The sequence below is a fragment of the Marmota monax genome, unplaced genomic scaffold (assembly GCF_021218885.2).
Source record: "Marmota monax isolate L192 unplaced genomic scaffold, Marmota_monax_Labrador192_F-V1.1 WCK01_AAM20220418_F8-fsc00903, whole genome shotgun sequence".
Classification (NCBI taxonomy): domain Eukaryota; kingdom Metazoa; phylum Chordata; class Mammalia; order Rodentia; family Sciuridae; genus Marmota; species Marmota monax.
This window is the reverse complement of record NW_026692141.1, coordinates 93,064-107,977: the sequence shown is the minus strand read 5'-3', so window position 1 is coordinate 107,977 and position 14,914 is coordinate 93,064. Positions and strand designations below refer to the sequence as shown.

The 14,914-nt window shown below is 36.5% G+C and overlaps 1 protein-coding gene across 1 annotated transcript; it reads right to left on the bottom strand.

Moving 5' to 3' along the window:
- Positions 1-8,824: 8,824 nt before the first annotated feature.
- Positions 8,825-9,424, bottom strand: LOC124108939 (protein FAM156A/FAM156B-like). Its single transcript, XM_046467488.1, has one exon. The coding sequence runs from the start codon at positions 9,422-9,424 to the stop codon at positions 8,825-8,827; it is 600 nt and encodes a 199-aa protein (XP_046323444.1).
- Positions 9,425-14,914: the final 5,490 nt, after the last annotated feature.

Below are 14,914 nucleotides of genomic sequence, written 5' to 3'. Positions count from 1 at the left end.
TATGTACAATACACCAATAGTGTATTTGTGACAAAAACTGGTGTTGTGATATTCTCTAGTATTTAAAAAGTAAGAACAAACTGAGAACAGACTCCCAGCTAACCTGAACCTGGGTTCCATCCAGTGCTGAATAATTGAAGTTGTTGCAGGGAACAGAGGAGGCAAGACACCCAATAGGAACAGGAATCAGGTTTATTTGGCTATAGCCAGGTTCAGAGGGCAAAGCTTTTGCTATAATCAGTCAATCACCCTAAACCCCACATTCAGGCAGTTTCAGAACTTTATACCCAGCATGTAAGGGTAGGGGCTCAGAAGTTCACAGTCTGCGGAATTTAGAAAAAAAAACAAAACAGCTTTTTCTTTCACTTTTCTGGGCAAGTTAATCCTTCAAGGACAATACCTGAAAAGGGGAGAGCTTCTTCTCCCTCTTTTTCCCTCTTCGTTCTAGCTGCTAACATGGAGCCCAATTAGTAATGTTATGGGGAGCTGCCACAGAAACTCTAAGTCATAATTTAAATCAAAGAGAACTTTATTTACCTGGTCAGGGACTGTCACCCACCCATAGAGACTGAAGCTCTTCAAGAGAACAGCAATTTCCTGGCCTGTGTCTTGGGAATTTAAGGATGAAAACCACAGCTTAGGGACTTTCCTTAGTGTCATGTAATCATAGCAGCTAAGACAGCAATTAGCATAGCAACTCAAGACAATCGCATCTTGGGTTTGAGCAGGTGTTAGACAACCGTATCCTGAGTTTGATCAGGAGGTTAGTGGGAGCGAGAATCTACTTTAAAGTCTTGGGTCACCAAGACCACCATATCCTAGGTTGAGTACATTTTGTGGGGTACAAAGTACAGAAAACAATACATTGTAAAAAAAAAAAAAACAGCTTTCATTTCAGTTTCTCAGAAACAGTTCTTGTAACAGTTTTTTTGTTTTTTGTTTTTTTTTTTTAATAGAAGGCAGCAAAACGGAGTCTTAGGCCCTATCTACAACAGTTCTTGCTTTATAATTGTCTTATCTCACTTATCAAAATCTTATATCTGTAATCTATATTTTTACTAATCTATAACCTTTAACTTACACTCTTATTGATTGTATTTATCAGTTCACACAACAGTAATCTCTTACTTATCTTTGAAATGTAAACATCTTTGTGAAGCTCCAGCCCAAGGCCAAAGGCCTAGTTAAATAATCTGGTTTTTTTTTTTTATCACATTCTGCATTTGCAAGCAACTTCTATAAACTATTAAATATGTTGTCATTTATATTAGATAGTTCGTAAATGTTTGTGAAAAACTAGAAAAGGGGCGTTCAGCACCTGGAGTGCTGATCTCTTACAGGCCAAGTAAGATAGAGCAACAGGAAATAAGAAGTTTAACTACATTTAACTCTTTTGTAGAGATTCTTGTACTGATCCCAAGATCAATTATGGTGAAAATTTCTGGAGAAGTTTAATTAAGACTTTTTGTGGAGGAGGGTGTACCACTACAAAGTTAATATAGGGTCAGAGAAAACAAGCAGCCTGCTTAGAATTTAGGGAAAGACAGGCAGAAACAAAGCCAAATTAAGAAAACTGGAATAAACAACCAGTCTTTCAATGCCCAGATAACACCACCACATTACAGAATGGTTGTTATAAGATCTTAACTGTCAACAATTACTGTGAATGTAAATGGATTAAATTATCTGGTTAAGTGAAATAGAGTGACTAAATGGATAAAACAACCCGACCCAACCATATGTTGCCTAAAAAGAACTCAGTTCACATGTAAGGATGCATAGACACAGAAACTGAATGAGTGGAGTAAGTTATTCTATGCAAATCAAATCCAAAAGAAAGCAGGAGGAGACCCACTTATATAAACAAAATGCACTTTAACTCAAAAGCAGTATGAAGGGACCCAGAAAGGCATTATACAATGATAAAGAGGTCAATTTAGAAGAAGAAAATATCAATTCTAGAAAAATATGAACCCAATATTGAAGCTTCCAAATATATAACACAAATATAAATAAAGGGAGAAAATAGAAACTGGCATGAAATAAGTAGGGAACAGGAACATCCCATTTTCAGTAATATCTGGAGATCATTATGTTATGTGAAATGATCAACCCCAAGAAACACAAGTTATCATATGATCTCACACATATATAGAATCTAAAAATGTTTATTTCAGAGAAATTGAAAATAGAACAGTGGTTATAAGAGGTGAGGAAATATTGATTGATGGGTATTGAGTTACCATTTGTTCTGATGATTTCTGGCACAGTAGGGCAACTGTAGATAACAATAATGCATTGCACATTCCAAAAACCTAGAAGAAAGAATTTAAAAAGTTATTAACATAAAGAAATGTTAAACATTTGAGGAGATAGATACACTTAACTAGATTTAAATATTGCACAATATATGCATATAACAAGATATTATGTGGTTTTATATATATATATATATATATATATAATTATAATTATGTCTTCAAGTATCAGTTAAAAATAAATTTTGAACTGTTTGTATTACCTTAGAAAACTAAGGATCCATATCTACTAAAATAAGGAGTCTCATTGGTCACATTACCATGCCCACTACATCTACAGAGATAAGCATTATAGCTGGGTGGAATGATTATTTGGAGACTCAGCTACAGGCTCAGGTCATCTTGCAAGACTGAAGCTCTGGGTTGTTGAATGTGGTGCATGTTCTGACCAATAAACCTGGAAATGGAGTTCTTTCCCCATAGATGTCTCTCAGGAGAACACACAGGTATGCTAATAAAGAGTTAAAGGACTTACATGGTTTGGGAGAAGGGTGATTCCCTCAGTTACTCTTGACTTGTGTCGTACCCATCTGTTCCACATGCACCCTCCTGGAGACCCATTGTTAACTTGGCCACTTTCCACTATAAGCCCTTGATGTCCACTTCATTCAACCCTGATCTTGCACATGGATGTTTAATGCAGTTTTTAAAAATTATTTTATTTGTAATTAACATGTTTTAATTGTACATACTTATGAGTTTTAATGTGCTACTTCCACACATGCATACAGAGTGGAAGCTACTGATATGTCTTTTTGCAGGTGAATAGATAATAAAACTGAGGTACATCAGACAATGAGCTATTATTCATCAGTAGAAAAATGAGCTAAGCAAGCCATTAAAAGTTATGAAGCAACTTAAATTCATATTACTAGGTGAAAGATACCTACTGGAAATGGCTCCATGACACAGGGTTCCAACTATCTGATCTTCACACCAAATTAAAATACAAAATTATGGAGACAATACAAAGATCATTAGTGGCTGGGGAATGGAAAGGAGGGGCAAAACACAGGATTTTTAGGGCAATGAAGTTACTACAATGATGGATAAATATCAATATACACGAGTCCAAACCCAGAGAAGGTAGAACATCAAGAATGAACACTAATGTAAACTGAGGACTTTGAGTGACATTGATGTGTCATAGTGTAAATCTGTTCATCAATTATAACACAATCATCACTGTGGTGGGGGATGTTGATAACTGGGTGGGGGCTGTGCCTATGTGAGCACAGAAAGCATATGGGAACTATCTGTACCTTCTACTCAATTTTGCTGTGATCCTACAACTGCTATAAAAACTAAAAACTGAAGTCTATGAAATAATTCAGTGAGGGTGTTCAGATTCTGGTCACTCTGGAGCTAGTGAACGCCTACCTATCTCTCTCGCTGATTATAACCACAGATTCTAGACAAAATTTAAAATCAAATACATGAGGAATCTAAGCAAAAGCATATCTCTTGTGCCCAAAACTGAAACTGTAGAGAAGCAGCTGATACAGATCAAATTACTGGTTTTCATCTACTTCTTTTTCTTTCAGCTTTTCCCTGGAAACAAGTTCCTTCATAGATTCCAGTAGCAGCACTGTCACACACTATTGACCAAGGAAGAGAAAATTCAGGTTTTGTTTAGAGGTGGCTCTGTGTGATTTGTAGTTACCATCTGAAAGTTAACATCTATAGCACTACTGTCCTTTTCTGGCATATGCCTGCAGGACAATGGTGATAGGAAATCTTTCCAGTGAGCAGAATTTCATTCAGCACACCTGACTGTTCATTTTGATTGGAAAGTGGTATGCCCAGATGTGGAATTATGCACCAATCGATAGGCAGTGGGAATGGTTTTACTGAATGGTTAGATGCTTAGAAGGAGCATGATTAGAAAATTGGTAATAAGGATGTCTGTAGAAACAGTGAGTGGATAGACCTCTCTTCATGGATCAAAAAAAAAGAGAGAGAGAGAGAGAGGATATTTGTATCCCAAAAGAATGCTCATGTGACCTCAGCAGAGGAAAATTTTCATGACCAAGTGGATGGGATGACCTTACTGTGTGTGTAGGTCAGCCTCTCTTCCCAGCCACACCTAGTATTGCCCAATGGGCTCATGAACAAAGCAGGAATGGTGACAGGGATGGAGGTTTTAAAGGGCTTAGCAATGCAGACTTTGACTCACCAAAGTGAGTCAACACAGACTTTGACTCCCTCAGCTATGGCCATTGCTGAGTACCCAGTCTGTCAGCAGCAAGAATAATACTAAGTCTTGTATGTCACAATTCCCAGGGGTGATCAGCTAGCTACCTGGTAGCAGGTTGATTATATTGGACAGATTCCATGCTTCAAGGGGAAGAGTTCTGCTTATACTGGAATAAACACTTACTCTGAACAAAGATTTTCCAGCCCTACATATACTACTTCATGTGTGGACTTATGGAAGGTCTCATTCACTACCATGCTGTTCTACACAGCATTGCTACTCACCAAATTACCCACTTCACACCAAATTAAGTGGGACTGTGGGCCCATGTTCATGGAATTCACTTGTCATGCCATGTTTCCCACCATGTTGAATCAGCAGTTTGGCAAGAATTTGGATTGGAATCGAAGACTCAGTTATTGTGCAGGTTGTTTGGGAATATCTTGTAGGAGAAAAGTTCTCTAGAATGATGTATATTCTCTGAATCAGCAACCAAGATATGGTGCTGTTTCTCCCATAAATAGGGATACCTGAATACAGAAATCATGAGGTGGAAATGGCAGTGGCACCCCTCACTATTACTACTGATGACCCATTAGCAAATTCTGTGCTTCCTGCTCCTGCCACTTTATATTCTGATGGACTAGAGGTCTTGGCTCCAGTTAGAGAAATGCTTCCACCTGGAGATCCAACAACCATTCCACTGAACTGGAAGGTAAGACTCTACCCAGACACTCTGGGCTCCTCAGGACTCTGAATCAACAGGCAAGGAAAGCAGGTACTGTTCAGGCAGTGGGGTTTAATCCTGAATACCTGGGGGCAATGGGACATTGCTCCACAAGGGAGGAAAAAAAGTAATCTGGAAAACAATATATATTAGAGCATCTCTTAGGATTACCATGCACAGTGATTTAGGTCAATGACAAACTACAACAACCCAATCCATGGAGGACATAAAACAGCACAGACCCTTAAGAAATGAAGTTTTGATTCATTTTGTTGGGTAAGAATCATAATCAGCTGGGGGACTTGCTGAATGAAAAGAGATAATGGAATGAGTAATGGGGAAAATGTAGTTATGAATATCAATCATGACTGTGTGACCAGTTGCAGAAACAAGGATTGTAATCTTGTTATGATTTAGATATGAGGTGTCCTCCAAAAAGCTCATGTTAGGCAATATAGCAATGTTCAATAGTGAAATAATTATGAGAACTGTAATCTAGTCAACACATTAATCCATTTGATGGATTAATATCTTCTTGGGTTATTGGGTGATAATTCTAGGCAGGCAGGGCATAGCTGGAGAAAGCAGGTCACTGGGGGCATGACTTTGGGGTTTATATTTTGACCCTGAATCAACTGTGCTTCTCTCTCTCTCTCTCTCTCTCTCTCTCTCTCTCTCTCTCTCTCTCTCTCTCTCTCTCTCTCTCTCTCTCTCTCCCCACCCTTTCTCTTTCCCAGCTGCCAAGAGCTGAAGGGCTTTCCTCTACCACACATTTCTGCCATGATGTTTTGCCTCACCTCAATGAGCAATGGATCTGACACACCACAGACTCCTCTAAAACCATGAGCCAAAATGAATTTTTCCACCTCTAAGTTGTTATTGTGATATATTTCAGTCACAGAGACCAAAAAAAAAGCCTGACTATCTCAATTGTCATGAGTATTTCTTCCTTGTTAAAAAGTGTGTATGTGTATATTTGCATAGGAAGGTTGTGCATATATACATATATTAAGCAAATGTCTTTGTTTTCTCTCTTTTATCCCCATACATATGAATTGTACTCTTTAAATTACAGGATATCCAGGAAATGTGTGAACATCCTCTAAGTGCATCCTGCTCTGGGGAATGATAGGTGTATTTTTGGTTTAAAACAGGATAGTTACATTTTCTTACACAGAAGCATAAGCTTGTTATTGTCTTTATTCAGATATTAAGAATGTTTTAAAGAAACATATTTGACTGTCAAGTTGACAAGGGACAGACTAGTGATATTAATTGTATGTCCACTTGACTTAGCCATGCTATAAAGATTTTTGATCAAATGTCATATTAGTTGTGGCTGGGAACCTAATTTTTAGATCAGACTAACATTTAAATCAGTAGATTTTCATTACAGCATATTATGCTCCTCACCCAGTAAATCAAAGACCTTAAGGAAATACAGAGTGAGGTCCCTCAGAGAAAGACTCCTGACTCTTCAAGGTCTTCAGACTTAAGCTGCAGAATCAATCCTTACCTGGTTTTCCAACCTGCTTACCTACACTGCAGTACTTGGACTTGATAACTTTTACATGCACATGAACCAATTTCTTTCTTTCTTTCTTTAATTAATTATTTATTTATTTTTAGTCGTAGATGAACACAATATCTTTAATTTTATTCATTTATTTATATGTGGTGCTGAGAATTGAACCCAGTGCCTCACACATGCTAGGCAAGTGCACTGCCACTGAGCTACAATTCCAGCCCCACATGGACCAATTTCTTAAAATAATATCTCTCCCTCTCTTTCTCTGGATACACACACACACACACACACATATACACATACACACACACATATACACATACACACACACACACACTTTGTTCTGTTTTTCTGGAGGACCCTGACTGATAACTGATGACATCCATCCATCCTCTTTTGACACTTGTATGTAAATGAAAGAAACCAGAAAATCAAGAGAGTGCTGAAGAAAAATCTTGTTGTATATGTTAATACTTACCCCCCCACACTGCAATCTGTTTTGATTTTGATCAGTTATGGCTTACTTCTATTTCTAAATCTATAGGTACATATAAATACTTAGAATAGATTGCTGATCAGAAGAAATTACTATTTAAAAACACACCCCAATTTACATCACCAAACTAGGACATGAAATTCCAAACATAAACCTCCCATTTTGTACAAAGTCTTCATGAATTGTGGTATAAGCCACACAGGGTAACTTCCACTCCCAGAATCTCTAATGAAATTACAACGTTGGGATGCTGTCCATATTATTTCATATGTCCTGAAGTCATTTCCATGTGTGAGAACAGCATGGATTTTTGGTGTATCACACCACTGAAAGTTGCATAAGAAAAGAAATTATCTCACAGCCAAATTTGCTTTCCTAGCAGCAGAATGCAATGATCTGTGATAGAGTAACTCTCACAAGGTTCGACAGGAATTAAATTAATACAATTGGTTTCATATCATTTTCATATTTACTAGATACATGAATCTAATAGCTGTCACCAACTTGGGAGAAGTATAAACAATATGATGGTTTGTGTTCCCCTATATGTGGCATGGGATTGTTGTTCACAATCAAACCCTGAAGGGTGTATTGTGAATTTTACAACACCCAATCTGTGACAGCTGCATGCATATGCTAACACTGTGGGCAGGCTATTCTGATTGGATGGCTATCCCAGGGAGGGAATTTGTGTATTCAAAGACTGTTCCACATCAATCCTGACTATGGTAACTAAAATAATGGTGCAAATGCACTCAAAGTTCCCTTTCCCATACCCCTATCTAAATCAATAGCTGCAGTGCTGCTTGAGAAAATATGATACAGACAATATTGAAAAAATATCTGTCATTGAATAATATTTTTTAAAATATACTCAGGTTTTTGGTGCAGACAATTGAGTGCAGACATGAGTAATTAATACTGAATGGTTAAGGAGTATAAATATCCTTTTGTACACTTGCTATGTTTTAAGTATAATACTTTAACCAAACAATTCAATGAGAAGTCCAGAAGTTCTAGTCACATATCCCTTACCACTACACATTCTTTAAATCAAAACCTTAAAATTGATCTCATCTTCTCATTAATTTCAGGTATCCAAAACATTCATACATTTACTAAATAGTGCTTTTTCCTATCCATAAAACAGAATGAAAGCACATCAAACTCAGCACTATTTACACCTTAATAGAAAAAAAGACAAAGCAAAACAAAGAGATACAGGAGAAAAAATCAGGTTGTGCTTTGCAAACCAAATAATGGGACATTAAGAACCATTGTTCACCCACCTTCCTTACCACAGAGTAACTCTGCCCAACTTAACCAACATTGACTCTAAAATCACTGCAGGGTGTCTGTTACTTTCTTAGAATTGTATCTAACCAGGTACAAATGAGATTTTTTTTTTTTGGTCAAAACACTGGACCTTGAAGCTTCTAATGACCTAGATTTCTAGTTGTTTCCCAACAATTTCCAGTCAAGGAACTGTGTATCCACACATCTGAACTGATTGTGATCTCATGATGCAGAGACCCTCAGATTTATTTCAACCATTATTTTAGGAGCCACTGAAAAATGATTTTGCCTTCTTTTGCCATTTGAGATGTTTCTTCTTTCTTTGCTTCTTCTGGGGCAGCTTTTCTGATAGAAGGGAGGTCTGTGTGGTATCAGGGCTGAGGGTCAAGGAGCTTAGACCTTGTACCACCACTTTCCAAGGGGATGGAATCTCCTCTTTCGGGTTCTTAGAAATATCTTCCCTCTCAATCTGGCAGTAATGGCATTTACATCCATTCTCGTCTTTACCATGAGATAAAGAGATCTTCCCTTCCCTTTCAACTTGATAAGGTGCCATGTTTTTGAGGGCTTTCTGTCTTATGTTCCCCATGAACGTCTTTTTCCCCTGGGGGAATGCTGACCTTTCCCACTGCCTCTCTTCTTCAGTTGTCTCATCCCTGTACTGGAAGTGGAGCAACTCCTCTGGTAGAGGGGTGAAATAGTTGCCAACAGGACCAGGGGTGAAATCAATGAGGTCCAGGTTTTGTATTTCACAGAATGATGGTGGCTGGGAGGTTGTCCTAACTTTCTTGGGTATTTTTTCAGCTGGAATCGGGGATGAATCAGAATTTGAAGTTGGGGCATCACTCTCTAGGGGATCCATGGAGTTGTCTGGCTAAAGGTCCTCTTGGATCTTCAGGTCTGGACAGGTTCTCAAATTACTTGAAATTAGTGAAGTAAGGACTGCAGCCAAAAGTTGCCCAACTGCAAAAAATGGTGGAGGGGAAAGATCAGGGAGGGTCACATAAACATTTTTTTTAAGTTTTTATATGCCTCAATCGGAAGTTTTATCAGTAATTGAGTTAAGGATAAAACATACAGTGGAAGTCATATTAAAGTGACATCCTTTGTTCAGGCTCCATTGCATGCTTGGAAGCCAAATTTCCGGTAGTTATCAAATTATTAAGCTACATCTCAGGAATTTTGCATCATTGGCTACAATGAGTACACCCAGTAGCCAGATTTTTTATACCAATTTTCATTAAAAAGAACTAGGGCTTTAGGAGAAATGGCTGATTCTAGAAGACTAAGGAAGCATAACATTTTAATAAAACACAGGGTCTAGGAAAGACTGAGGAAATGTTATGGACTGTTGCATGCACAAATAACCCTTCAGTACTGACCTGAGACTTTATAGGATATTCTTCTAATAGCTATTTGTCATTACAAAAGATTAACTAACCCAATACATATTCAACTGGGCTCACCTGTTTCAAGTAATTTACATACCCTGATATGCTGCTCTTTCTTCTGGGATGCTTTCCTTCCCCTTCCATCTGGCTAACTGCTACTTACCTTCATCTCAGATTATACTTACAATTATCTAAGATGTTTTGTTTGTACCTCTAAGATTGGGTTATTTCCTGCTATGTGCAGCAGAGCCATGATATTCTCTCTATTACAAAGCACTGATCACAGTTCCTCATCAGTGCATCTTTTATTAAATTTTTCCTAACTTACTAGGAGCTCCTTAAGGGAAGGGATTATGCATATCTTTTCCTTCCCTGAGTTTGTGGACCTAACAGAATCTAGGGGACTCTTTTATATAACCAGTGTCATAGTTAGATATTAGACATTAGAGAGGGTAGTAATCAAGTATGAAACCATAAAAGGAATTCCTGCTTACCCATCAAGGGTTAAAATTGGATAAAAATAATTAAATAAGTGAAAGAAAATTCATAGTCTGAGGTGCTAAATTAGGGCTTTGTCACTTATTGGCTATATTAACCTTGGTCCATTTACTTTCGTTTGCTGAGCCTTAGCTTTGTTCTAATTTAACTGGGCCTAGTAATTCTTAGTAGAGTTTGGGGAGTTCAACATTAAGTAATTAGGAAAAAAAAATCATTTTCATTATTCTTGGTTGTTTTTTAGTAGAAGGGAAAGGTCATATTATAGTGATAACCCTCATATTTCAGGGTATTATATAACCCTTGTTAATACATATAACTGAACATGGAGAGGCTGGGAATTTGAAACACTTAGAACCCATGGACAGTGAAGTTGATGAAATGTTAGAGAAAGAGTTCATAATGTTAGAGAATGTCCATAATTAAAATGATCTGTCAACTAAAGAATGACCTAAATAAGCAAATATAGGCAAAAACTGATCAACTCAAAAAAAAAAAAAGAGAGATGAGAGCAAATACAGGCAACCATTGATCACACCAACAAAGAGGTAAGGGAGTAAATAGGTAGCAAAAGATTATTTCAAGAAAGACACAGATTCTGAAAAAAAAATCAGAAATCCTTGAAATTAAGGAAACCATAAACCAAATAAAAACCTGAATAAAGAGCATCACCAACAGAGTAGATCACTTGGAAAACAGAACATCAGATTATGAAGACAAAGTTTACAATCTGGAAAATAAAGTTGACCACACAGTGAAGATGGTAAGAAACCATGAACAGAACATCCAAGAATTATGGAATAGCATCAAAAGTCCAAATCTAAGAATTATTGGGATAGAGGAAGACACAGATTTTCAAACCAAAGGAATGTACAATCCCTTCAATGAAATAATATCAGAAAATTTCCCAAGCATGAAGAATGAATTGGAAAATCAAATACACAAGGCTTATAGGATACCAAATGTACAAAATTACAACAGATCTACACCAAGGCACATTATAATGAAAATGCCTAGCATACAGAATAAGGACAGAATCTTAAAGGCTTCAAGAGAAAAGAATCAGATCATATACAGGGGGAGACTGATTCATATCTCAGCAGATTTTTCAACCTCAAAGCCAGGAGATCCTGGAACCACATATACCAAGCTCTGAAAGAAAATGGATGCCATCTAAAACTCTTATATCCAGCAAAATTAAGCTTCATATTTGATGATGAAATAAAAACCTTTAAGCTAAATAAAAGTTAAAAGAACTTACAGTGAGAAAACCTGCAATACAGAGTATCCTCTGAAATATTCCATGAGGAGGAAATGAAAAACAACAATGAAAATCAGCAAAGATAGGAATATACTAAAGAAAACACTAATCAAAGGAGAAACCAAATTAAGTTAAAAACCAAAAATAGGGCTGGGGTTGTGGCTCAGCAGTAGAGTGCTCGCCTAGCATGTGCAAGGCAATGGGTTCAATCCTCAGCACCACATAAAAATAAATAAATAAAATAAAGGTATTGTGTCCATCTACAACTAAAAACCAAATATATATTAAAAAATAAAAATAAACCAAAATGTCTGGGATTATAAATCATGTTTCAATAATAACCCTGATTGTGAATGGCCTAAACTTCTCAATTAAAATATATAGAATGACAGATTGGATTTTAAAAAAGGACTGAACTGTATGTTGCCTTCAAGAGACTCATTTCACAGGGAAAGACAACAACAGACTGAAGGTGAAAGGGTGGGATAAAACGTACCACTCATATGGACCTCATAAGTAAGCAGGGGTTTCCATCCTCATATCAGATAAAATGGACTTCAAGCCAAAGCTAGTAAAAAGGGATGAAGAAGGACATTTCATACTTCTTCAGGGATTCATACATCAACAAGACAAAACAGTCATAAATATCTGTGCCCCAAACAATGGGGCATCCATGTATATCAAACAAACCTTTCTCAAATACAAAAACCAAAAAGACCATAACACAATAATACTGGGTGACTTTAATACACCTCTCACACCAGTGGATAGATCTTAAAAATAAAACTAAACAAGAAACTATAGAACTCAATAACACAATCAATAATTTGGATTTAACAGACATTATATAGAATACTCCATCCATCAATGAGCAAATACACTATTTTCTCAGGAGCATATAAATCCTTTTCCAAAACAGACCGTATGTTATTCCAAAAAGCAAGTCTTAGCAAATACAAAAAATGAAGTTACTATCCTGCGGTCTACCTGACCGTAATGGAATGAAATTAGAAATCAATGATAAAATTAAAAAGAGAAGCTACTCAAACACCTGGAGACTAAATAATATTCTATTAAATGATACATGAAGACATCAGGGAGGAGATAAAAAAATCTTAGAGGTAAATGAGGACTCCGATAAAACTTATCAAAATCTGTGGGACACTATGAAGGCAGTGCTAAGAGAAAAGTTCATTTCATGAAGTTTATTCATTAAAAGAAGGAAAAGTCAACAAATAAACAACTTGACATTACAGCTCAAAGCCCTAGAAACAAGAACAAATTAACATCAAAAGCAATGGAATACAGGAAATAATTAAAATCAGAGCTGAAATCAATGAAATTGAAACAAAAGAAACAACTAAAAAATTGACAAATCAAAAAGTTGGTTCTTTAAAAAAATAAATAAAATTGACAAACCCATAGCCATGCTAATGAAGAGAAGGAGAGAGAAAACATCAAATTACTAACATACATGATGAAAAAGGAAATGTCACAACAGACACTACAGAAATACAGATTATAATTAGAAATTATTTTTGAAAATTGTACTCTAATAAAATAGAAAATATTGAAGGCATTGACAAATTTCTAGAGTCATATGATTTGCCTAGACTGAATCAGGAAGATATATACAGTGTAAACAGATCAATTTCAAGCAATGAAATAGAAGATGCCATCAGAAGCCTACCAACCAAGAAAAGGCCAGGACTGGATGGATACACAGCCAACTTCTACAAGACCTTTAAAGAAGAACTAATACATATGGATTTCCAGTTTTCCCAGCACCATTTGTTGAAGATGCTATCCTCCCTCCATTGCATGCTTTTAGCTCCTTTATCAAATATAAGATAGTTGTAGCTTTGTGGATTAGTCTCTGTGTCCTCTATTCTGTACCATTGGTCCACCCTCCTGTTTTGGTACCAGTACCATGCTGTTTTTGTTACTATTGCTCTGTAATATAGTTTTAAGTCTGGTATCGCTATACCACCTGATTCGCACTTCCTGCTTAGAATTGCTTTTGCAGATGCCCTTCAATAGATGAATGGATTAAAAAAATGTGGCATTTATACACCATGGAGTATTACGCAGCACTAAAAAATGACAAAATCATAGAATTTGCAGGGAAATTGATGGCACTAGAGCAGATTATGCTTAGCGAAGCTAGCCAATCCCTAAAAAACAAATATCAAATGTCTTCTTTGATATAATGAGAGCAACTAAGAACAGAGCAGGGAGGGAGAGCAGGAAGAAAAGATTAACATTAAACAGATACATGAGGTGGGATGGAAAGGGAGAGAAAAGGGAAATTGCATGGTAATGGAGGGAGACCTTCATTGTTATACAAAATTACATATAAAAGGTTGTGAGGGGAATGGGAAAATAAACAAGGAGAGATATGAATTACAGTGGATGGGGTAGAGAGAGAAGATGGGAGGGGAGGGAGGGGGGATGGTAGAGGATAGGAAAGGTAGCAGAATACAACAGTTACTAATAGGGCATTATGTAAAAATGTGGATGTGTAACCGATGTGATTCTGCAATCTGTATTTGGGGTAAAATTGGGAGTTCATAACCAACTTGAATCTAATGTATGAAATATGATATGTCAACAGCTTTATAATGTTTTGAACAACCAATAAAAAAAATTAAAAAAAAGAAGAACTAATACCAAAACTCCTAAAATTATTTTATGAGATAGAAAAAGAGGGGGGAGCACTTCTAAACTCATCCTATGAGGCCAATATCACCCTGATTCCAAAACTAGGCAAAGACACATCAAAGAAAGAAAACTTCAAACCAATATCTTTAATGAACATAGATGCAAAAATACTCAATAAAATTCTGCCAAATAAAATACAAAAACATATCAAAAAACTAGTGCACCATGATCATATAGGGTTCATCCCAGGGATGCAAGGTTGGTTCAACATATGGAAATCAATAAATGTAATTCATCACATCAATAGACTTAAAGATAAGAACCATATGATCATCTCAATAGACACAGAAAAAACATTCAACAAAATACAGCACCCCTTCATGTTCAAAACATTAGAGAAACTAGAGATAACAAGAATATATCTCAACATTGTAAAAGCTATTTATGTTAAGCCCCAGGCCAACCCCAATTCTAAGTGGAGAAAAATTGAAAGCATTCCCTCGAAAAACGGAAACAATACAGAGGTGCCCTCTTTCACCACTAT